Raw genomic sequence first — 26,573 nt, 5'->3', positions numbered from 1 at the left:
AGGCATAAAGTGAATTAGAAATTGAGACAGAAAACGTGCTGTACCGGTTTTGTAAGCGAGGGAAGCTTGCTATGGTGCTGGATTGCTTGTGTGCGACAGCCTCAAACTACTGCCACCCACGCTGCATTTGACCACTATATGAAGATAATTTATGCTGCCGGCACTGCCAATACAATGGCTGTGCCCATTTTCTGCATAAGGAAAGTATGAAACTACAGTCCCCAGTCAACTCAAGAAAACAAGCACCTATCCCTCGTTTTAAGAAGAGAAACATACTCGGGTGAAAAAGTTTATTCACAAACATCTACAAGTGGAACAAAAATAAAAACTAAAGACAAAAATCACAACAACTGTTCAACATATAAATATACAGAGACAAAAGTGACCAATCTATAAATATATAGTCAACTCTTTTAAAAGTGTGCGCAATGCCATTAAAACATTTAGTCCAACTCCTGATGAAATAAAATATAAATATATTTACGTCTATTATTATATATACGTATATAAATCTTGACACAACACCTTAAGTATGCAGCTATTTCACGAATCGGAGGCACTAAAAACATTACTCGTGATTTCCTGCAGGGCATGGTAAAAATGACAATGACAGTATCGAGGGTGAAAAAGTAAAAGTATTCGGTTTCTAACACTGTGTGGGCTAGATGTCTTTATAAAATGCTTCAGGGGATTAGACACAGAGAGGTCAAAGAAACACAGAGATGTGAAATGCAATCCCTTCCATTGAAGAATCATAGATTTGCCCTTTTAAAAATCACACCAACATGGCAAATACTTGGATAGTGAATTTTACACCGCATGTGATAGTGGTCCTCGAAAGATCCAACCGAAGGGTGCAAACATATATTTCAAAACAGTGGTTTTCAGCAAGTGGGTATACTTCGCAATGGCAAATTAATCAATTAAAACAAACAGTTTAACTAGTGTAAATTGCATGATCAATAGTAGGCCATTCGCAAAAGTTTTTTTTTGCTTTTATTTGAAATAGAAATTGAACGTTCTACAAGGTGTCGCTCTTTTACAAACTGACATTTTCCAGGAAATACCCTCGCAAAGGGCAATGGGCTTACTGATTTCTAAACAGCGATGAATTAAGGAGGAAAGGGGAATATATATGACAGGACGACACAAGCTTAGGCTGAGATATGACTGTAACTTCTGGTCTTGTTGGCCTGTTTGGACATTCTTTCCACATCTATAAAGGTCAATCTGTCTGTCACTGATTCTACTCTCTCCGTTAATGGCTTTTGTATTTTCAGTCCTATCACTCCCTTTTGGACAATTAGGAGGCATCAGCTATATAGAGGCACTGACTAGGGCCCTTTCGCACAGCACTGCATGCCGCTTTGGAAGCTCTGACACAAGCCAATCACCTCCACAAGATTTCAGATGAATTTCCCATTTCCACACAAAGATATTGGGGCAGAGGTCAGAGATGGGAGATGTGCCGCTTTAAACAAAGAGGACTGGCAGTTCATGAGTCATTCCAGTGAGTAACTTATACATGCCAACCCCATATCCGCCTCATTGTAATCTTCCCAATGAAGCATTCAAAATCACAATTGAAAACAGTAACCTCCAATTAAGATCTAGTTCCAGTCAAATATTTTCTAAAGATTAGCTTGGTCAAACCGAGCATCATCTCAGAACAAATCTCCAATCTGTCATGTTTACAAAAGCTTTATGGCAAAGTCCATGTGGCTGCTTTGCCTATTTCTTCCGAAGGCACATGTTGTAGTAAAGAGTGAGGCTGCCTTGGTGCATACTTCATATGCTTGCAAAACAATTCTGGGACTTGTCCCTATGGTAAACATTCAAACAAAACCGAAAGGATATCCAAGTGAGTACTGGAAGTAATAGATGTCAACGTGTCTGGATTAAGCACATCACTTGTGGCAAGTAAGGTCTGTTCACTGCTCGGCACACTATTTATCAAACTAGAAGCCAAGAGCTCTTCTCTGGATAGTCGGTCTCCTTATCCATCTAGGAGTGAAAAGGGTACACTTTGTATTGACTTTGGAAGTGAAGAGGTGCCTTCTTACATGTAACAAGGTACCAAAATGCATAATGAGAATTTGTTGATGCTCTCATTGGCATATTTTGTATATTAGGTGGGTGGAATAATTTCTTGTACAAAGAGTGCAGAAACAGCTGCACAGCCAGCATACATAGATTATTCACTTGAGTACATTTCTATGAAACTTTGCAGTGATACTGTTCAGGAGAAAAGCCTTCCAAGTGCTAAGAGTAGTTTTAACTTAAACATGTTTATGGGGAAAGTGGTGGTCTGCTAGGAACATACAAGGATATATATATATATATATATATATATATATATATATATATATATATAGATATATATCTCACACACACACACACACACACACACACACACACAATTTTAACAAATATGTCAAAGACATCCCATGGTGAGACCTGGTTTTACAAACGCGTTGTTAGACATTTTACCAATCCATGCCGGAGATGTTCCTGGGATGTGTATTCAGGTATCCTGTCCTGGTCCCATTCAATAGTGGAAAGAACGCCAATGTTCGCAGGGCAGACTAGATCCTCACCTGCCCGGTGGCCCAGATGTTGAAAGAGTGCAATAAGATTTCACAGCCAGCATACATAGATTATTCACATAACACAACTTTTTGGTTCTATAAAACGTTGCATTGGTACTTCTCAGGAGGACAGCCTTCAAGTGCTAAGGCTGTTTTTTTATCTTAAAGATATTTATGGGAATGTACTGGTATGCTGGGAACATACAAGGGACCCAGAATGTCACATAAATCCTAACAGTATTGAACACATTTGAGATGTATTTGACAAAGTAAATTGTCAAACACATCTCATGGTGAGGTCTGACATTCCAACCACATAGTTAGCCACATTTTACCATTTCCGGTCTAAGAGTTCCCACAGATCGATATTAAGGTACCCTTCCTGAGATGGAAATTCAGGTATCCCCTTCTGGGCCCATTTAACAGTTCAGATAAGTCTAATGTTCCCAGAGCAGACTAGATCGTCACCTGCCAGTCTTCAAGTTGGGAGTATGCAAGTGGGGTGGGGGCTGGGTGTGAGTGTGTTTCTGTGTGATATGTGGCACAAGTATGTATGTATATACACACACACTCCAGTATTTCAAATGGATGGCATAATTGCTATAACCACAGTTAAGACTTAATAGGGTAGAGCATTAAGAGCATTTTTGTACTGATACAAAGCCACAAGCAGGTAGTACCTTCTATATGGCTGCCAGATGGGAATATGGAAATACACCACACACACCTTTAAAGTCTATTGAGGACAGTTATTCCTTCTGGAACAGATGATAACTGACTTTAATTGGGGAGATCGTCTTGGAAGATCTCCTTGAGAAGAAAGACAAGAAAAGGAGGTCAAAAATGGTACAGGACTTCTAGTTCTCAAATCAATCTCCGAGAAGCAGGAGTATAAAGCTAGCTCGTCTCAGGAATAAGCAGCATATCTTGATTCTGAATGACCATGAGATGAGAAGAAGTGGACAGAGTAAGCAGGGCTTGAAGACTTAACTTACATCAAACTACCAAACGAATACAGGAATGCAGAGTGCTTTTACTCCAGGACAGTAAGTTGAAAGACATGTAAAATGTCACAGAGCACCGGTGCAGTCACGTTTGGTTCAGGGCTTTCAAATCAATGTTATACTTTGTGCTATGCAAATCTGCTGCTGTGCCCTCTTGCTTCTATAGAACATCTCAATAATAAGGCAGAAGGAAACAGACACAGGAGTAATACTACCTACATTCTACAACAATGAACATGTACAAACACACAATAAGCGAGTCCCATAAGTGCAGCTTTCTTAAGATGTTCTGCAATAAAGGTTAAGATCTATTAAGGGATAAATTTGTTGTTTTAAAAGTAAACATCCAATATGCCTAGAAATTGTGTGGAGCAACACAGATTCACACTTTTTGACACCCATTCAGGTTGTATATCTGATCCTACATGAGAGCTCAGAGTCAAAGCGGAGGTCTACTCTAGATTTGACAATTCCTTACCAGGACCTGGCAGGCATCAAACAGCCTCTGAGATCACTTTTGAAGGTGGTGTGAACACATTTATACTGTGAAAGTGTTCTTTACTCGTAGAATGATACTTTACAAGTATATAATCCATCTTTGGTTACCTCCAGAGTATTTTATGACTGAAGCTGCAGCCTGATGCCATCACTTTTGGTTTGTTTATGCTTGAGTGGTTAAGGACGTTTTAGTTCGCAGATCTTTCGGGTGAGATTAAAGCCACAATAAGGTGGTACTCTACCATTTGCTAGTCTGCCATTAAGACCAAAACCATGTCTGCCAATCCGCTTCTATCCAGTCATATTTTACACCATCTCCTGCTACTCCAGTGCTTCACATACTAATATATCTTCAGAATCAACTGCAGGACACATGCTGTTCAAATATTGTGGTACACACAATGCCCTGCAGTGGACCTCAAACCTGACCTGCATCCCAAACAAAGTCTGAATAGCCAGAAACTGGATTTTCTCATTTCTAAATGACGTTTGTTACTAACACAAACTCTGTAACGTAGCCCGGATTTACCCATTACAAAGCAAGTAGAACACTTGGCCCTTCTGATGCAATGGCCTACACAATAAGCATTGGGAAAGCCAATAGGTTACGCCTTTGGGACCTACTGGCTGTTCCAATGGGTTTTAGTCGTGCTGCACAACATCCATGATGATGTGCTGCATGGCTGAAGAACTATAGGCACGTGCGCACACATGCCTACAAAATGACGTAGGGACTTTTGAAAAATATTCTTAGTTACTAATCTGAATTAAATTTGTAACTAAAATGCAAAAAGAACGCAAGGAAGGGGCACAGAAGCAAACGGGGTACACAGACAGGAAGGCAAAACAGTTGATGCTGGCAACTGGGAGCAACAGGGGCCAGGAAACACCCACAGGAGAGGCACAGAAGCATGCTGCGAGGCAGAGCAAAATAGAGAGACCAAAACTAAGATGAGGGAAGCATTACAAGTAATGGAAATAACACAGGAGAGGCAGAGAGCACACAGAGAAACAATGCAGCATGGAGACAGGTCAGGGGCAAGGGGAGGGGGCAAAAAGGTGCACTGCAAGACACAGCAACACAGAGACAAGGGGGCAGAGGAGCACACAGTGAGACAGGGCAACACGGAGACAAGAGGGCCACAGAGGCACACGAGGGAGACGCCGGAAAACACAAGTACTCTTGTATAGTGCTTAACTCAAAAGAAAAAAGTAGCACCAAAAAAAACAAAAAACCACAGTGTAAAGACACGGTAATGAGTACATGCTCCAGGGGAAGGACAAACTCATGACAGGGAAGTAAAGCCCATACAAACCACCAATTCAGATGCAAGAAAATGACAGTGACAATGAGGACAATCAATGGTAAACAATAGGTAGTCTCCAAGCCCACCATAGGTTAGCACAATACCTTGCAAGAGACAGCTCATGCACGGTGTTAAGCAAGACCTAAAAATCATAAGATTTCCCTATAAACCTGTCAGCCGCTTTATGTGCACGTTTCTATCAAGATTCTAATTTTACTGCAGAAAAGCATATATCCTCTATGTGCATCCTTGCTGCAGCAAACAGTGAACGGTCTTGGCAGCCAGGTTAATAAAAATACAGGCATGTTCCACTACTGTAGCAGAGTAGTGCCTGTCTATCACCACTCAAAAAAACACATGACCCAGAATTTCATTAAAAAGAAAACACAGGCTATATCCACTGATGGGCCCTGTTTCCTGGTAAACTTTCATACCTGAAATCGGAAGGTGGCCATTGTTTCTGCAGCAAGTGCAGCATTCATTTCAGTAAAGAGGCTGCACAATTTTGCACAGACTTCAAACACGTGATGGAATCCTAGATGATTACATTTAATCTACATTGCATCGAACTTCTTTATCTACGCGCTCCACTGGCCCACATTTTTGTCAATCACAAACTTTTCGTAACTAGCTCCCCAGATTCCTGTGTTTTGATATTTTGTCGGGGGAACCACTGGACGACACTTCCAATGATGTTTTTTAAATGCATATTATCTTAAAAAGGTTTTGCAAATAACAAATAAGGATTAGGCCAAGAAAAGTACATAATAATATGAAGATGCAACTGAATATCACACATAGGCAAAAACATATTTACACTGATTGTCCTTTCCCTTTAAAACAAGTTTCCTCCATCACAGTATCCACCACCAAAGCTTTCATCCTTTGAAAACATTCCCATATTTCGGAAACGCAATGAGCACTGCCGTGCTCCGAGGGCCACTGAGCAAATGAGATGGGGACAGACCCAGCGAAAGTGAGGGTACAAATATATACATCTGATATGCATATCACGTCACCTGGAGACGCTTGATCATCTATTCCAAGGAGAGTGGCTCGTGATCATTCATCAATACATCCCCATGAGGGTCCAGACACACACTATGAAGACTGGAAAGAGAACCAATTTGAATATACAAAATGAGAGCTCCTATTCATACGTGGTAATGTATATAGTTCACAAAAGTTCCACAGTTTCCTGCAGAACCATACACCATTCCTGCAGACCCCTCTCTCGACCCCACTCCAGCCTCCCCAGCCCTTTCTGGCACAGCTTGCTCCTCGGAGTACTGATCAGCTTCCAGGTGCATTGAGCAGCAGCAGATGGAAAAGCTTCTGGAGACTGTTTTCTAAGTGCAACTTATCGACGTATCTCCAGGTGGTGGAGACAAAATGGGCTTGTGGCACAGCACGGCAAAGAACTTGACCTATTTGTTTGGGCAGAATGAGTTTGGTGGTAGGAGACTTATCAGGAACCTGAAAGTAAATGAGTTGAGAGGTTTGAGTGGTGCTCCGGGAGTGTATTCCTCCTCTTGTGCAAAGGAGACTGCACAGCTTCTAACAAGCTATGAGTACCCCCTCAGCCAGCAGGAAATTCTATTAAGTCTCTTCATTCTATGCTGGAGCTGCAGTTCCTCCTCTTTCTGCTCCCCACAACTTATTCTAATTCTTCCTAGAGGAGAAAAGCAGAGCCAGATTTTAAAATATGGGTGATTAGCCCTCTGTCGAAACTGATGTCCAGAAGGGTAATGGCACATTACCAACCTACCAGACAGCAAAGCCAAACCCTCACCATCAGCTCCTGCTGGTGGTGAACCAATTCAGGTCCTGGACAGAGTCCCTCCAAACTCCCCCCCACCCCTGGAGTTGCCCTCACTACACAAACGCTGGTCTCAGCTGGTGTAATATACGTGAAAGTACAGCATCTTGTTGCGCAGCAGGGAATATGAATTGTCAAGCTTTAGCAGATAGATTCCTTCTCCAGGGTAGTCATGACTGCCAGCCTGCACTTCGCGGTGACTGTCTCGGCGGTACACCGGCATGATCTCCCCGTACCGGTTCCGCAGGCGACTCTTCGAGCCTCGTTCAACGTCTCCAACAGGAACGTGCCCTGTGTTTGAGAGGACACACAGGAAAGGAAGAGCACAGAGGAAGAAGTGGAAGTGGAAGTGGAAAAAGAAGGGGAATTGGAAAGTGAAGAAGAGATTAAAGGAAAGAGGATGGCGAGCAAGCAATACAATGGAGAGCAAGGCAGGAGTAGAAGAAGAAAACGAGGAGAGAAAAACAGAAAAGTTCATGGGCGACGGTTATGAAGAAAAGGAAAAGCAAAAGGAGGGATGAGAAGCAGCGGCATTAAAGGAAAAGTAATAGGAAAGGGGGGCAAAGGGAAGTGAAAGAGGGGAGGGTTAGAAAAATAAGGATAGGGTAAAAGTCAGCAATGGCAAAGGGGAGAACAAGGGAAAACGGAAGAGCAAGAGAGAGGATGGAAACAGACATACACCTAGCGTTATTACAGCCAGTGAATATATTATTTATTTGAAACATCTATTTTTGAGCATCCTTGGATAGACACAAATGATACTTTGTCAGATTTTGTGTTGAGATCTTAATGCAAACTAAAAACAAGGAGAATATACCTAAAGTAGATCTGACATCTGGAACACAAACTTACACAATGATTATAAGCAACATTTACTTAAAGGGAAACATTATGTGACATTGTCATGGAGACCAATACATTTGAATTGCACTTTTGACTCACAAATACTGTGTTTTAGGAAGCAGGTGGCAGAAAGACAGATTAAGCGGTTGTCTTTTGTATAATGCAAACACAGGCAAATCAACAGTAAGCTAATTTCACAAGGACATTATAAACTACAACCAAATGGTTCCTGGAGGCAGTGGGTGGGGGAGGGAGCATGGGGTTCTGTGACACTATTCCAACTCTGACTTGCCTGCCCAGCTATTTCCACTTCCGTACTTTCGTCACAGAATCTCAGGCAGTGGTGATAAAAGGATTAGAGACCAAGGGTCTCGTAGAGATTATGTAAGGATTACACATTCACTATGGATCATTTTTCTTATCCAGATAATTCACTGGCTAGTCTAAGAGAAAAATTGTCGCTGGAAATAATGAGAGAAGCAGGTGATGCTGAATGTTACGTGGTTTTGGCAAATGTATCTAGCATACGCTTAAACTGCTGCAGTTTAATTCTTCTATCAAACATGCCGGATCCTGGTCAGTTTATCCAGAATCTTTGGTACCTGCTCAGAGGGTGGTCCTATGGGATTGGGTAGAGGCAGACATCCTGCGTATAACATGGAAATGCTCTGCACTGACCAGAACCTTCATCAAGACTAAGACACCAAAAAGAAGGCAGTTGACTTTCTCCTTGAGGAGTCTACAGATATCTGCCGCTGGGCCTGTTTGATCATGTTGCCTTGAAGAAACTGGAATGTAGATTTGTTGACCTAGCTCCACTGCAAGCAAAAAGGAGGATCATTTAGGGTGGACTGCAAGCCATGACCCTTCTTTGAGTGTTTAGCGCACAGAGGTAAAGTAACAGACAACTGAAGAAATGATGTTCCTGTATACACTGGCCACTAGAATGCTGAAACAAGGCAGTACAAATGTGGTATTCCGCCGCTCCTCTTTAATGTATGTATAAATTAATCTGCTGACAATCCACTTATGTTGCTGACCATCTACCAGACTTAAAGCTATGAGGAGCATGTGCCCCTATTTGCTGGAGATGCAGTTCTTCTAGCTTGCACCGAGCTGTAAATGCACTGTATGCTAAGAGTGTATGAAGCACACCACCAGGCTACAAAATAAATGATCAGTACAACCAAAGTAACATTTATGATCAAGAATCAGAAGTCAAGAGGCGTGGCCAGCTGCCGGCAAAGATGGCTGCAGGCTGAGCCAGCTCTGATATTGCCTGCTCATACTCCCCTTTAATGCGTTACATACTCTGCCATAACCAACCACCATGGACAACAGTGAGGATCCTGAACGGCATGGGCATGCCATGGTAGTGCTGGACTGGCGGTGATCGGCCTGGTGCCAGATAGGAGACATCCAGGCACTCGGCGCCCCTGGCCAAGAAGGCGGTCAGAGCGGAATTGAACGATTGATCGGTTGTGAGTGGCAGCCAGCTGAAGCGGTGTTACAGAGGAAGGAGAACATTCCTCTGGCATTCGGTTTGGTGGGGGTGCCTGGAGACGGGAGGAACAGTGATCGGGGTTGAGTGGCGGATGGGGGGCCCAAGGGCCTCCGGCAGTTTTGGTGACAGAGCGTGGGGGGAAGGGGTGCACCAGAGATGAGGTCTTATTAGAGTGGGGAAGTGAATAGTCCCCCCCCCCCCTTGTTGACGGAGTGGCCGAGGGGAACCAGGAGCAGAGCCAGCTCTCAGGAGGCCATGAGGGGACTCAGCGGGGCTGAGTGAGAAGAACTGCTATTGGCGGAGGGGAAGCAGCAGACGGTAAACACTGCCCATATTAAGCCCAGTGAGCAGTGCCGAGTTCCCGCCTGCCCCTTTCCCCCACCGGCTATCATTGAGGACAGAGACCACAGCGTGGAAGACTGGATGACTGCCCCCTAGGAGGTCCTGTGAATGGAAGCTCAGCCTATAAACAGGGAAAAGAGCCCCCCCCTCCAATATATTCAGTCTATGCACAAGGGAAAAGGGATTTGGCCTCCATTAGGGACACAAGCGAGCATCAGGAAGTCCCAGGACAGAAGGAGGCAGCTGCGTCTGGGACGTTCCAGTGAGAAGTGCGGGAAGGGACAGTATCACTGGGTCATGGTCAAGGGAAAGCAGACCAAATTGTTGCAAGTTAAAAGACTGGACAGGTACGGAGTGAAGATGGCAGCCTCTGGGGGACAGCAAGGCAGCCTGAGGGGCGATGCGCCTGAAGTGTGCCCAATACAGAGTGGGAAACCATCTCTAAGCTCCATAATGGCTGCCATTCCAGATCTCAGAGGCTCAATCTTGCCCATTGAGCCTAAACTGGACACAGTGACGCTGGAGGTCAATCTGTTGAGGGCAGATTTTGGGAACATATCTGAGGTGATGGTGGCCATGGAGAGACATATTGAGGGACTGCTCTCGACCACGATGAAGCTAGAGGAACAGGTTCGGTCCCTCACAAAGCAAACTTCGGCAATGGCAGCCCAGATGGAGGACTAGGAGGGCAGTGCCAGATGCAATAATATTTGGATAGCTGGTGTACCGAAGGGCATGGAGGGCCCCAGTGTAGATCTGTTTGTTGTGGATCTTATATTTAGCAAGCTGCAGCCAAAGAGATTGTTGAATTTCTTCACAGTCGAGAGGGTGCACAGGATGCCGGCCTGCCTCCTAAGCCGGGAGCCCCACTGCGAACGTTCATTGCCAGGATCCTGAATTATAGAGACAGAGATGCAATACTGTAGGCAGCTAGGTCACATGGGGACTTGTTGGTAGACATTGCAGTGATCCGCCTTCCCCCCCCTCTCCCTGACTTCACCCTTCAGGTGAAGCGTCAAAGGAAATGCTTTGAGGATGTCAAAAAGGCAATGCGAGCCAAGGAGGTGAAAGGTTGCAAGTGGTGGCAGATAGGAAGACGTGGCATTTTGTGTCCCCGGAGGAGGCGTGGGACTCGCTGGAGGGGGAAGGGTTGTGGGCAAGAGTCAAAAGAACCTGCCTGGGCAAGCTGAAAGGATGAATGGAGGTCCCGCTACCTTCCTGGGGAAGCACCAGATGAAGCACAACGCAAGGGACTCATGAGGGACGACTTGGCTGCAGAGAAAAGGTGGGCAACATGCATTGGGGACTTGCCTCCACAGCAAGAGACAGAGGGGGCAGATGGGCCCGAGAGAATTGGTCCAGTGATCAAAGGTGGATGGGATGTATTCTTGATTTCTAGGGGGAGTGGACTCGAATGTTATATGCTCTAATATCCATTGTGTATTGAGCAGGCGATGGCTCACCCTAAATAAAGAATGTATGGTTTGGGGCGACAGGCGCTCTGCATGTTGGGGTGGGAATGTTATAACTCACTCAGCTGGGTAGCAGGGATGGTGGAGTTTGGGGGGGGAGGGAGGTGGAATTGTTCTTTTATTCTGGTTTAATGCTATTATGTTTTCGGTTTCCATATTTTTGAGGTTGGAGGGGAATTGCCTGGCATTGAGACTCAGCATAGGCCATAGTGGGGTGAGAGGAACCACACTTAGTGAACCAGATATCCTGTCATGGACATGGACCAAAATGAATGCCTTACACCATGAACACAAACCTAACTATCTGGTCATAGAACGTCAATGGCCTTGGTAGCTTGGTGAAATGCACACTGGTCCTACAATACTTGAAGCGTCACGCCCCAGACATTATACTGATGCAGGAAACCCATCTCAAGTGGAACTATAAGGCCCTAGATAGGTTTGGATACATACTAAGAGCACATTCTGGCTACACTACGGACTCAAGAAGGGTGGGAATCCTTATTAAGAAAATCAGTGGCCTTTTTCTCATTCACCAGGTTTGGGAGGATGTAGCAGGGCACTATGTGGCACCGTCCAACACTTGGGAGAGCACAACACTGAACCTTTGCTCATTGTTTGTCCCACCTCGACTCCAGGATGTCACTTTCCTGGATATGGGGATCTTCTGGTGAGCCTCCCTACAGGCACTCTGGTTCTGGAGGAGGGGGGGGGGGTTCCAGTTAAGGGGCCCTCAAGAGACTTCAGGTTGCCACCTCGCTTGGATGCGTGGAGTCAGAGACAGGGAGATCCAGGGAAAATGTAGGGAAGGAACAGAGCCTTATTTTAAAGAAAATCAGGGCTTGGTCTCCTCGTAAGGAGTTATATGGGAGACCTTCAAGTCCGTTATAAGGAGGCAGGCACAAGCCATAATTGGAGCACGAAGGAAAGAAACTCAACTAGAATGTACGGTCATAGAAAGGGATTTAGCCTGACTGGAGGAGAAGGTCTGGGATTCGGGGAAGTCGGCGGAACACCATAAATTAAGGTTGCGTCAGCAGGAGTTAAGAGTGCTGGCAGAGAATCAGGTACGCAAACATGCCCTTTCGATGCAGCGTAGGCTATGTGATGTAGGAGAACAGGCTAATAAATTACTGGCACAGCTGGAAAGGACGGGGCAGGGAGCAGTCTTGAGTGCACAGTGTGCACTCTGAGGATGGGGCACTGCAGACAACGAGCGCGGCTTTTGCAGAAACATTTGCAACGTAATACAAGGGCATATATGCATCCAATGCTAGAATGTCGGGGGAGGACTGTGTATACTTTTTTAAAAGACATTCCTTACCGACAGTTCACTGAGGAGGAAAGGGACAGAAGAGGCATACAATCGGCAAAAGCTCCAGGTCCTAACAGCCTACAATTGAGATGTAAGTGGGGTTAGGCAGTGTTATTGTTAAGCCAATGTTGGACATGTTGAGAGAATCATATCATTGAGGAAGCCTATCGGAAGATCAAAGAACCGCAACAAAAAGTAGTGGTGCACAAGGAGGGTAAGCTGCCAACGGAGTGTGGCTCCTACAGACCGATCTCTCTGTTGAATGTGGAGGTCAAAGTGTTGGCTATGGCCCTGCCATCCAGACTCAGGGGGTGATTACCGCGCTTATCCACCCCGACTAGTCAGGCGTTATTCCAAATAGGAGCACTAAGCCTAATCTTCCCCGCCTCTACGGCGTGCTCCATATGATGGAGTACCCATCAGTAGAGCAGGCGGTCTTAATGGTGTTAGATGCCAGGATGGCCTTCGATTTCCTTGAGTGGAACTATATGTTTGCCATACTGGAACAGCTGGGGTTTGGTCCCAGATTTTGAGCATGGGTGAGACTCCTGAACAACTCTCCCAAGGCAAGAGTACGGGTGAATGGGGGAGTAAAGCCGGGAAATGAGGCTGCAAAGAGGGACTCGGCAAAGCTGTCCCATGTCCTCAATGCTCTTTGCCTTAGCACTGGAGTGATTAGCGGCGTGAATCCACTGTGACCCACTGGTGCAGCGGATCGGAGCCCCAGATGGTTGGGGGGAGCGCATAGCCCTATATGCTGATGTCCTTCCATATGTGACTCAGCCCACCTTAAAAATTGACAGGCTTATGCAGATTCTTGGGATTTTTGGGGATCATTCTGAATACACCATCAACTGGTCCAAATCTGTTGTGTATCCTCTTTCAGGGGAAGGACCCAGACTGCCCTGGGAACATGCAGCACCGGTGTCCACTGAGGGTTTTGAGTACTTGAATATATATTATGCAGGACCCCAGGAAATTCCAGTGCAAAAATATACTCCTCCAGGTAGAGAGACTGCAAGAGGATGTGACCCTTTGGCCGGAACTCCCATTAACATTAATGGGGGGAGCTGCGCTATACAAAATGATTAGTCTGCCCAGGCTCCTGTATGGTTTGCAGAATACACCCTTTAGGGTCTCCAGGGAGGTCTTTTAGAGCATAGACAAAGAGATATGCTGCCTGCTTTGGAATGTGGGGGTGTGAGGGGGTGGGGGAAGACCTAGGATTTCCCTGGCTAAGCTACAAAACAGTGTTTATGATGGAGGCTTAGCAATTTCAGATGTTAGAAAGTACTATTGGGCTGCAAACCTGTTAATTAATGACTGGATTTTCGCAGATCAACAAGATCCAGCCTACCGAGTGGACAGGAGTACAATGGGCAGGGGTGGCCCTGAGGCCCCGCTGTGCGATGCACGATGAGAAAGACTCCTCCTGCGAAACACAATGGTAGTGGTATGAGCTTGGAAGGAGGCAAATGCATTTCTAGGCTCGGGGGGATGGAAGCTAACCGCACTCACTCCAATTTGGCACAGTGATTTGTTGTTGGTAATGAGGTGCCTGACAGTGTTCAATCAGTAGGAACTGATAGGAACTGAGCATCTGGGAAATGTGTGGAGGGGATCTGCCATTGTTACATTCCAGACTTAATGGGAGGTTTGAGAGAGGCATAGTCTGCAGATCTGGGGACTCTAGAAGATGAGGAATTGGAGGAGGCATTGAGGGAACCTCGGGGAAATTGCAATAAGAGCGCGCTTTCGACTGATCCAACTTCGAATACTCCATAGATAATATTATACTCCGACCCTTCGACATAATATAGGGAAAGCGGACTCACCATTGTGCACAAGGGGTGGTGCTGAAGAGGGCAAATTTTTCCACACTATATGGGGGTGCCCCTTAATACAAGGGTATTGGTCCAAACTAATTTGCATGATGTCCCAAGTCGTAGAATTAGAGATTCCCCTAGAAGCTAAAATATTACTGTTGGGGGTGCAGGGCAGGGATGTGGAATTCCTATCGCCCCCGGGACATCTTGTTTGGGGTCAAGGGCAACAAGTTTTTATGTTTACTTTGTCCTTGGGACAAGTAGGCCCAACCCTCTGCAGCACAAACCCTTTGGCTGCCTGTTTACAGAGAGTGGAACTCTCTGCAGTTGAGGTAATGTGTTTCCAAAAAATAATGCTGTTCGAACTTGTATTTATGGTTCATTATTTGAAAGCCTTCATTATTAGGGTGAGTGCTGTAAATAAATGTTTTAAGGTCACACTTCACTACTGACGTTGGTTCCAGTGCAAACAAAAAAACGTGTATACACGTTTGAAACGTTTAGGCTATGAGGCTAAGTATAATGCTCCCAGAATGCTCTCTGATTAGATGCAAATGAAGTGTCATTTAGTAAAATGTGTTGATGCATGCTAGTATTTCCCAAAAATATTTCGAATGGAAAATCAGTGTAACCATTTTCAAAACGAATATGGGAAGCATGAAAATAAACAAACACTGACAAAACCAACTGGTCCGACATATTTTTTATAAGTCTTTTAGTTTCATCAATGCGTGTCTTGTTTTGACATGGCTTTTGTAACACTTTATTGTTGTGGGAGCTACCAGGCCCTCAACATTGTAAAAAACACTGGCAAAAAAAAACCCAAATGTTTTTGAACTCTAAAAGCACACGTTGCCACCAGTGGCATAACAAAGTCCCCACTGACGCCCTCCAGGGGGCCCCTTCAGCACAGCAGATGCCCTGAGTGAGTCTGGAGAGGGGGCTCCTCTATGTTCTTTGCAAAGGGGCACCCTCCAGTTTTGTTACGTCACTGATTGCCACTGTAGTTCCTGACACTGAACAAAACTACTTTGTGTGCCAATATGTCCCTTGTGGAAGAGCAGAATGCGATCACTCACAGTAAAGCCAGCCGAAAGAGAGAGAAGAACGAGTTACTTACCTTCGGTAACGACTTTTCTGGTGGATACGTTAGCTACCTGTTGATTCCTCACCTAATGAATGCTCCCATGGCGCCAGCATTCAACGGAAATCTTCTTCCTAGTTTCTGCACATCGACGAGGACGTCACATTGGCTCACGCGACGCCGTCTGACGTCATACAGACAATAAGAGGTCCTCGCCGACGTCAGTACCAACATTTTTTACGTGCATGAGAACAATAACCCGATGCAATGAAAGATTAAGGCAACATCCTATAACATTGTCAATCACACAACATTGCAATAAAAAGGCTGTATATTTAATATAACTCCTCTTTTTTTTTTTTTTTTTTTTTTAAACAAAACAAATATACACTAATTATGTATACACACAAAGAGATATATATATATATATATATACAAGTATCATATGTACAAAATCCATTGCAGCCTTAAAGACCAAGAGGAGCACACTCAAGGAGACCAAAAAGGCAACGGGGAGGCGGGTGGGACCGTGAGGAATCCACAGGTAGCTAATGTATCCACCAGAAGAGTCGTTACCGAAGGTAAGTAACTCGTTCTTCTGATGGATACAACTACCTGTGGATTCCTCACCTAATGAATAGAGTCCCAAAGCAGTACCACGCCCGGCGGTGGGTGCCTGCATGGTCAAACCAAGAAATCCTGCAGCACTGACCGTGCAAAATGGCCGTCCCTCCTGACCTCAGAGTCCAAGCAGTAGTGCTTCGCAAAAGTGTGAAGGGACGACCAAGTTGCGGCCTTGCAGATGTCAACCACAGGAACACCCCTAGCCAAGGCCGAAGTGGCCGACTTAGCTCTGGTGGAATGAGCTCTAATACCATCAGGAGGATCCTTCTTTGCTAAAGAGTAACAGATTTTAATGCAAACAACAACCCACCTGGAGAGTGTTCTCTTGTGGACTGCCTTTCCTCTCCTCTTGCCCACGTATCCGATGAACAGCTGATCCTCCAGCCTGAAGTCCTTCGTTCTATCAATGTAGAAGCTTAACGCCCTCTTTGGGTCCAAGCGGTGTAGTCTCTCTTCCTCCTTTGAAGGATGAGGCGGAGGATAGAACGTGGACAAAGTAATTGTCTGAACCAAATGGAAGGGTGAAAAAACCTTCGGGAGAAAAGCAGCCTTGGTCCTCAACACTACCTTATCCCCATAAAAGTTTGTATAAGGGGGTTTTACCGATAAGGCCTGCAACTCACTCATTCTCCTTTCAGATGTTATAGCCACTAAGAAGACTGTTTTAATAACTAAGTACCTTAAGGGGCAAGAATGCATAGGCTCAAAAGGGGACCCCATAAGGAAAGTCAGGACCAAGGACAAATCCCATTGAGGCATAACAAATGGTTTTGGAGGATATTTATTTAGAAGACCTTTCAAGAATCTAAGAACAACAGGGGATTTAAATAACGATGGTTGGTCTGGAAGGCAAATGAAGGCTGACAAGGCAGACAAGTAACCTTTAATAGTAGCCACTGCACAACCTTTCTGCGCTAGTGACAAAGCAAAAGACAAAATATCTGACAGATGAGCATGTAAGGGATCAATCTGTCTCTCTCCACACCACATAACAAATTTAGACCACCTATTAGCGTAGATAGATTTAGTGGAGTGTCGCCTGGCCGCTAATATAAACATCCACTACATCAGGCGGGAGAGAGAAGGAACTCAGGTTGCCCGTTCAATCTCCAGGCATGTAGGTGCAGACTCTGGAGGTTGGGGTGTAAAACCTGCCCCTGCGACTGCGAGAGGAGGTCTGCCCTGAGAAGGAGACGGAGCGGAGGGCACACCGAGAGTTGAAGGTCGGAGTACCGCACCCTCCTTGGCCAATCCGGAGCTATTAAAATGACTTGGGCCCGGTCTTGGCGAATCTTCCTCAACACTCGAGGAATCAAGGGTATGGGGGGAAACGCATAAAGGAACTGGTCGCACCAGGTTATCTGAAACGCGTCCCCCAACGCTCCCTGCACCGGATACTGGAGGCTGCAGTATAACGGACAGTGCGCGTTCTCTAGAGTGGCAAACAGATCTATCCGAGGAAACCCCTACATCTGGAAGATTGGACGGACTTGATCTGGATGGAGACGCCACTCGTGGTCGGCCGAGAAATGGCGACTGAGACTGTCCGCACGTATATTCAAGACCCCGGCCAGATGATTTGCTGCTAAGCAAATCTGATGGTCCTCTGCCCAGGACCATAGTCAAAGAGCTTCTCTGCAGAGAAGGTACGACCCTACTCCTCCCTGTTTGTTTATGTACCACATCGCGGTAGTGTTGTCCGTCAGGACCTGTACCGACTGACCGCGAAGGGATGGGAGGAAGGCCTTGAGAGCCAGACATACAGCCCGCAACTCCAACAGATTGATATGAAAAATCTGTTCCTCTGGAGACCAAAGCCCTTTGATCTCCAGATCCCCCAGATGAGCTCCCCACCCTAGAGTGGAAGCATCCGTTATGACCGTGGTCACCGGTGGTGACTGCGCGGACGGCTTTCCCTGTGAAAGATTGTTGCCCGCAATCCACCACTTCAAGTCCACAGCAGCATCTCTGGAGATCTTGACAGCACCTTCTGGATCTCCTTTGTGTTGAGACCACTGCCTTCGGAGGCACCACTGAACAGCCCTCATGTGCCAGCGAGCATGCGTGACCAACAGTATGCAGGAGGCAAACAGACCGAGCAGACGAAGGACCTTGAGGACTGGAACTACCGCTCCATTTCGAAACATTGGAACCAACTCCTGAATATCTTGAACCCGCTGAGGCAGAGGAAAGGCTCGATTCAATGTTGGATCCAGTACTGCCCCTATGAACAGGAGGCGCTGAGAGGGCTCCAGGTGAGATTTGGGCACGTTCACCGAAAAGCCCAGGTCGAACAACAACTGAGTTGTCGACTGCAGATGATGCAGCACAAGCTCCGGGGACTTGGCTTTGATCAACCAGCCGTCCAAGTAAGGGAATACTGCTATCCCCTTCCTTCTGAGCTCTGCCGCAACCACCGACATCACCTCCGTGAAGACTCGAGGTTCTGAAGTAAGACCAAACGGGAGGACCGCAAACTGATAGTGCTGCGACCCCACCACAAACCGGAGATACTTCCTGTGCGACTTGAGTATCGGGATATGAAAGTAAGCATCCTGCAAGTCGACAGACACCATCCAATCTCCCTTGTTCAACGCCAAAAGCACCTGAGCTAGGGTCAGCATCTTGAACTTTTCCTGTTTGAGGAACCAATTCAAAATCCTCAGGTCCAGGATTGGTCTCAACCGACCATCCTTCTTGGGAATCAGGAAGTACTTTGAGTAACAACCTCGACCCCTTTCCTGCTCTGGGACCAACTCCACCGCGCCCTTTGAAAGGAGGACTTGAACCTCCTGTTCTAACAACAGGAGGTGTTCTTCTGAACAATAAGATGGGCGGGGCGGGATTGGGGGTGGAAACTCCCGAAAAGGAAGGGTGTAGCCTTTTCCCACAATGCTGATAACCCAAGTGTCCGATGTAATAGTCTCCCACTTGTGGAGAAAATGCTGTAACCTTCCCCCTACAGGAGAGGAGTGAGTGGGAAATGGTGGAAGCCTAAGGCTGCTTTCCCTGCTGCACCCCTCCAGAGGACGAGGAAGAGGCAGAGTGCTGCTGAGAGGCTCCCCTGGTGCGGGCCTTACCCGTCCCTCTAAATGATCTATAGGGGAGGGAGGAGGTGGGTTGCTGGAATCTCCCCGGAAAGGAAGAGGAGGAAGAGCCACGTCCAAATCCACGAAACCTCCTGAAGAATCTGGAGGAGGCAGAAGAAGGGGCCTGCAGCCCTAATGATCTGGCTGTGCCCCTGCTTTCTTTAAACCTTTCCAAGGCTGAGTGAGCCTTGGCTCCAAACAGTTTGTCCCCATCAAACGGGAGGTCCAACAGGGTCGACTGCACGTCCGCAGAGAACCCTGAGTTGCGGAGCCAAGCCTGTCTCCTCGCCACCACAGCCGTACCCATCGCCCTAGCCACCGAATCGGTCGTGTCCAGCCCAGACTGGATAATCTGGGTCGCGGCAGCTTGGGCATCCGAAAAAATGTTCAAAAGACCCTGGGGAAGCTCCGTAAATGAAGATGATATGTCGTCCATAAGAGCATGGATGTATCTCCCCAGAATGCAAGTCGCGTTGGTGCCTTCAACGCCATACTGCCAGACGTAAATATCTTCTTGGATTGTGCATCCAACTTTTTGGAGTCCCTGTCCCCTGGTACCGTTGGGAAAGACCCAGGCGCTGACCTAGAAGAACAGGAGGCTTGTACCACCAAGCTCTCCGGTGTAGGGTGTCTAGACAGAAAGCCAGGGTCAGATGGCGCAGCCCGATATCTCCTGGCCACAGCCCTATGAACAGCCGAGGAAGATACTGGCTTCTTCCACACCTCTAACACCGGATCAAGCAAAGCCTCATTGAATGGCAAAAGAGGCTCCGCTGCAGTAGAGGCCGGATGCAGTACTTCAGTCAGCAAATTCTGCTTCGCCTCTGCCACCGGCAAAGGCAGGTCCAGAAAGTTAGCTGCCTTTCTAACCACAGCGTGAAAGGTAGCAGCCTCCTCCGTATACTCCCCTGGAGATGATGGGTCCCACTCAGGGGAAGTATTCAGCCCACTGGCTGTATCCAGACCATGGAGTCCATCACCAGAGTCCTCAACCTCTCCTTCCTCCAAGACTCGTTGGTATTCTTGCTCTTCCAACAGGCGAAGAGCACGCCTTCTCGAGTGCAGTCTTTCCTCAATACGCGGAGTCGACATGGCCTCCGCTGACGTCGAGGATCGGCGCCGATCTCCGGAACCATCCGACGCCACGCCCGGCGCCACAGGCAGCTTCGGCGCCGAGGTAGGAGCCGGACGAAGAAAGTCACGTCTTGGAGACTCCGATGGACCTGCCGGAGTCACAGGACGAAATCCTGAAGTTGACGGGATGGAAACCTCCGGGGCCAAAACCTCTGGAGCCACCGGAGCGGCCACCGGCGCAGAGCCCACATTCCCCAAAGGGAGAAAGGGCATAAAGGGTGCCGGCCGTAAAGGCGCAGGACCACCCAAAGAAAAGGCCAACGGCCCCGAAGGACCAGCCGGAGCACCGCCTGGAGCCATCTGCTGAAAGATGGTATACATCGCATTTAGAAATGCGGTATTATCGGCTCCAGGGGCGGGAAAAGCCGGGTACTGGGGTGCCTGGATCGAAGGCAACCCCGACGCCAGCCTCGACGTCTGTGACGCCGGAGAAAACGCCTGAGGCTGCGTCACCTCAATCACAGACGCCTGTCCAGGCGAAGTCGGTGACGCCGGAGAAGGCAACGGCGTCGATGGATGTGGCGTGACCGTGGGACTGACCTCCCAAGTCTTCAGACGCCGAGCCGAAGGCGACCTCGAACGAGACTCCTTGCTGGAATGGCGCCGTGAATCCCTACGGCCCCGGGAGTCTCGATGACGCCGATGAGACCGTGGCGAAGAAGACTTCTTATGATGTTTTCTCTCTTTCCTCTTCGACTTTGCCATGAATAGTTTAGCCTCACGTTCTTTCAGGGCCTTCGGATTCATGTGCTGACATGAATCACATGTAGCGACGTTGTGGTCGGAGCTTAAGCACCATAAACAGTCGGAGTGAGGATCAGTAACAGACATCTTGCCCCCACACTCTCGACAGGGCTTGAAACCCGACTTCCTCTGAGACATTATTACTGCTGAGAAAATCCACGCAGCAGAAAATACACTGTAACTATGAAAGTAACAGTAGCTCCCCGAAGATAACCGTTTCGAATGCACGGAAAAAAGGCAACTGACGTCGGCGCGTGGGCCAATGTGACGTCCTCGTCGACGTGCAGAAGCTAGGAAGAAGATTTCCATCGAATGCTGGCGCCATGGGAGTATTCATTAGGTGAGGAATCCACAGGTAGTTGTATCCATCAGAAATAGAAGTTTAGTAAAAACAAAATGTCTTTGTTAACACCAGACCAAATTAGGGACCAAGACCCACATGTAGGTAGCTTTTTGCATGTCGCAAACAGCGACTTTCGCTGTTTGCGACGTGCAAAAAGCACATTGCGATGCACAAACCCAGTTTTGCGATTCAGTAACTTGGTTACCGAATCGCAAAACGGGTCAGCGACTCGCAATTAGGAAGGGGTGTTCCCTTCCTAATTGCGAGTCGCAGTGCAATGTAGGATTGTTTTGTGACCGCGAACGCGGGCGCAAACCAATCGCAGTTTGCACCCATTTCAAATGGGTGCTAACACTTTCGCAAAAGGGAAGGGGTCCCCATGGGACCCCTTCCCCATTGTGAATGTCACTGTAAACATTTTTTCAGAGCAGGCAGTGGTCCTGCGGACCACTGCCTGCTCTGAAAAAATGAAACAAAAACATTACATTTTTCGTTTTTGTAATGCATCTCGTTTTCCTTTAAGGAAGCAGTCGCAGACATGGTGGTCTGCTGTCTCCAGCAGGCCACCATCCCTGTGAGGGCCGCTATTCGCAAGGGGGTCGCAAATTGCAACCCACCTCATGATTATTCACTAGGTGGGCATTTGCGAAGCCCTTGCGAATCACAAATGGTGTCAGGGACACCATCCTACATTCGGATTTGCGACTCGCAATTTGCGTGTCGCAAATCTGAACCTACCCACATGTGGCCCCAAATTCTTAAAGAAAGTCACAAAAGTGCACCCATGGTATATGTCGTACCCCTATAAAATATTTGTGAACTGTATTTTAGCATGGGTAAATACGCATGTGTAGATTTGCTCATGTGAAAATCTATTGAGCATTTGCAAGTTCATTTTCCCTCCGGCCACTTTCTTCCCAACCCTGGAAGAAGTTCTAATTCTGCCATTGTCAGGAGTAAATGTCCAACCTTTCTTATTATGGGAAAATATTAGAGAGAAACTGGTGAAAATATTTAAAACATGCAGGTTAGTAGGTTTGCAGACTCAAAGGCATTCCAGCCCTGGAACTATTGCTTACTGCTTCCTCCAGCCCCAGTATGCATATCTGCAGAAAGGTGGCAAAATAAGGAAATTGCTACAGTAGGGATTGAAACTGCAAGTATTCAAGCCCTACTATGGTAGTAGCCCTGGCATAATCAGAGAGGCTATTATCAGAGCTCTTACATAATGAGATTGCTGCCATAATTTGTCGCCACACTACATGGCACTAAAGGGACAAGTAGATCTTTTTACAGGACAAGTAGATTTGAGAAGCAACCTGTCCCCTGGACAAGTAGATATTTGAATAAATTCCACACCCCTGCAGGGGGATGTCCCGCGGCCAAGGTATCGAGGAATTTGTTTGAAACTAGCCTTGGGAATTGCAAAGCATAATATCGCAAAGGCCTGGGTCAAGCAGGAGGTTCCTGGACTGTCAGATTGGGAAGGGGATTTAGATTGGTGCCAGAGGGCAGAATGGGTGATATATAAAAGGGAGGGGTTGCACTAGAAATTGGAAAAAGATTTGGGGAGCATGGAAGGCCTACAGATGCTCGGACTTGGTGGGCACATCATGATGATGAGAGAGGAGAAGAAGGCCAGACTGTCTTTAGCAATTACATATTACAAAACCCAAGTACTGGGACATCACATTGTTGGTCTCCACTAACAATTATCTTGGTGGATCCCACCAATCTTCAAAATGACTTCAAAGTGAAAGCAGAGCATGGCCTTGAGACCCCTCTAGATTCAAACTCGATATAGGTCTATCCTTGTATTTCACATTCAGGAGTTTGTCAATTGGTTCATTTACCACAAGATGGCCAGAAAAAAACAGGCTTGAAAGAAACAATTATTCATGCATGTTTTTATATACACTGATACCGGCTCCTCAAAGAAGAATGTCAATCCTATTTACACAACAAGAAGGCAAAACCACTATGAAAGCCATGAGGTTATTGGTCGGACACCCTCAGTGTCTATTTTCTTGTTGCTGCACACATCCACAAAGCATAGTGTCTGACTAGGTGCCAACTTGCAACAATATTAGTCATTATTTGCCCGTGAAAAACTTCTTTTGAGTTCCTAGTGATTTTTCCCCTTTTCTGACTTTTACATATTAATAATTAATTGGGTTCTTCTAAAACATTTTAATCCGAAAAATGTTCTATTAATGTTATTCGTTATTATTGTATAGCTTCTTAGCTGAGTCAGTAATCCTACTTATCAACTTAGAGAGTGATATTATGTTAGTGCCTCCAATTACCATCACCATACATGTCCATATGATGCAGGATCCTGAACTGTGTCTGAAACAGCAGATGAAGCCAAATCTTGCAATTTTCTGCCGTCATAACAGTGCATTTTTGGGTTGGTTTCATAGAAGACTGAAAATCAGTTCTTCCTATATATACTTACGCATTTAAGTGATAAGTTGTAACCAATTCACAGAAGTCTATGCCTCGACACTGGACCTCATTTCATCACAGAACTCTGTGTGGCCACATCTGGAAGCCTTGCAGCATCACCAAAGCAAATCAAAACAAGTAGCATGCACATCTTTCTTAGTAGCTTTATTGCCTCATGAAACTCCACTTAACTAATGTTTGGTGAAAACTGGACAAGTAAAGTTTTTGAAATCGTGAAAAAAGCAAATGATCAATAAAATGCAAAACAAAACCAGTTTTGTGTGCAAAGTAAAAATCCACAGCAGTTGATAGTTACAAAGGAAAATTTAGAGGCTGCAGGATCTGAGGATGTTTAATGTGGGTCGACAAGTTACTTACTTGGAAATAAATATTTAACCAAGGTTCCCATGCCTGGGAAAACAATTTAAAAGATGTCTCTCTAAATGCACACTAAGGCAATAGAAACCAACACTTTAGCAACGAGAGCTGTGCCTCTAAAGAAAATTAAAATTGACCAAAGACTTCTCATAAAACTAAATAATGCCACACTTGCATTCGGGTTGCCCTAATAACGATGCTTGGCATGTTTCTTTCATCATACTCTTTCAAAAACAATTATCGGCAGCTCTGCTGTACATGGCTACTACCCGAAATAACTAGGAAAAAGAAAAAAAGCTTGCCCACTCACAGCTTCCTTCAATCTCCTCCTCATCTTCATCTTCCTCATCACTGGATTCGCTGACCTGCACAGTGATGGCAGTGGAAGTGACAGGGGCCCAGTCGAAGTAAAGACCAAAGCCAATGTCATAGTCATCTGTAGCAAACTCCCAGCAGATGCGTTTGCCATCTGGGTGGGTGGGTACGCGAATTGTCACAACCTCTCCCCGCCTAACAGTCATCTTTGCGCTCCTCTCCTGCTCCATCTTTGCCTTGAATTCCTTCATCTTGGGCGATGTCCATGTTGTTGCAGGGGCCAGAGGTGGAGGTTGCGCTGTGATATGAGAATAAAAATAGTAAATAATTATAGATTTTTTAATAGGCTGGCACATCCATTTTTAACAACAGAACTCTGCAAAGTGACTGCAGCACACAACAAACAAATGGATAATAACCTGGCTTGCACAGCACTCTAAGATAAGTCCTATAACAATTACATTTGGTTTCTACTGAATCTCTTCAAGTCTTATGATTCCAAGATAAAATCAGTGAGCATTTAATCAATTAGCTGACCTGCTATAAAGCTTTCATAACATTATTCTTTTTGCTGGTCTACCTGTCCCATGAACAATAAGTGTATGAATGTGTATTATTATGTGGTTTGGTTGCGAGACCTCAACATGTAGTAATGTCACAGTCTTTATCTGGTCCAGTTCGGTTTCTTTGAGAAATCCCTTAGCTCATGGCTGAGTAGCTGTGGCACAGAGCAGTTAGAAATGCCAAAAACAGCAGATAAGTAAGAAACAACACAATACAAATCTGACACAGATTTATAAAAAAAAGTGTATTTATAGCTATAAAGAGACACTAAAACAAAAAAAAAACTATTGAGGGAAACCAGAGATATGATTTTTCAAATGTAAGTAAAATAGTTTAACTTAAATTTTTCAGATGCAATAAACCGTTGCAAGTGGTTGGTAGCCAAAGGGCTAAAACACCTGTTAGAATCCTCTTGGACTAGCCACAATGGGCTGAGGTAAGGCACAGGGACTACTCAGGTCCAGGAGGACAGTTTACCTTCGGTAGTCAGCAGTCTCATGGTCCTCCGTGCACTTTTCGTCCTGATGATGGGGATGAAGAATGATGATGCTGAAAATGCTTTAGAGATGCTGAAGAAACGTGGTGAGTTTTCCTTGGCCCCTATGGGGTCCACGAACTTCAGGGGTTGCATCTGGCCTCAGGACTTGAGGTCCATGTTGCTGCAGGGGAGTTCACTGCAGGTCCAGGTGCCACTGGCCAACTGGTCTCCCAGTTACAGTGGCTTCTTACAGATAAGCAAATCATTTGCTTTGGAGGACAAGTGTCCTCTTAGATAGACTCTGGCTATGGGTTCCATGGGCTAGGGGACACTTCAGGAAGCTCCAGCGGTGGGTGCCCAGCAGGCACTTTATTGTCCAGCAGCAGGGATTCTTGGCTGTTGGGCTTTCGATAAGTGCATATTTCTTTAGCTTTTGGTGACCCTGAAGCTTAATAGGAGGCTAGCCACCTAGCCCTAGAGTCATTTTTTTTCGCCATGGCAAGAATGGAGCTCTTTTCCACCAGTGGGCACAGCAGGCACATTTCACTCCGTGGGTCCCTCGGGTGCCAGAGGTACAGAGTCCAGTCTTTGGTGCAGCCTGTGTGTGTCCAGGGAACAGCAGAGCAGCAGCAGTCCTCCTGCCTTCTTTCAAATCCAGTAGTGATTCGAGGACTGTGTGTCTGGGGTGCCTCTTTTATGCCATGTCCTCATTTACGTGAAGGTGGAAACTCCTTAGCTAACGGGGCTATAGTTGCATTGAGGGAATTTGGTTACCAAAGGGATACCCATCTCTACCTTAAATGAAGTTGCTGCAATCCTTCTTCGCCTCTGAGGAGTCCTGAGCACATTCCTAG

The 26,573-nt window shown here is 46.2% G+C and overlaps 1 protein-coding gene across 1 annotated transcript in view; it reads right to left on the bottom strand.

The window, feature by feature from the left end:
• Positions 1-276: 276 nt before the first annotated feature.
• Positions 277-26,573, bottom strand: part of TMED8 (transmembrane p24 trafficking protein family member 8) — an 84,383-nt gene continuing 58,086 nt past the window's right edge. Inside the window, exons 6-7 of the mRNA XM_069207652.1 lie at positions 24,673-24,975; positions 277-7,507 (exon numbers count right to left, since the gene is read on the bottom strand). Coding sequence (XP_069063753.1) covers positions 7,290-7,507; positions 24,673-24,975 — 521 coding nt within the window. The 3' untranslated portion in view covers positions 277-7,289. The remainder of the gene's footprint in view (positions 7,508-24,672; positions 24,976-26,573) is intronic.

Source organism: Pleurodeles waltl, chromosome 9 (genome assembly GCF_031143425.1).
Source record: "Pleurodeles waltl isolate 20211129_DDA chromosome 9, aPleWal1.hap1.20221129, whole genome shotgun sequence".
Taxonomy (NCBI): domain Eukaryota; kingdom Metazoa; phylum Chordata; class Amphibia; order Caudata; family Salamandridae; genus Pleurodeles; species Pleurodeles waltl.
This window is presented reverse-complemented; position numbering and strand designations above follow the sequence as displayed.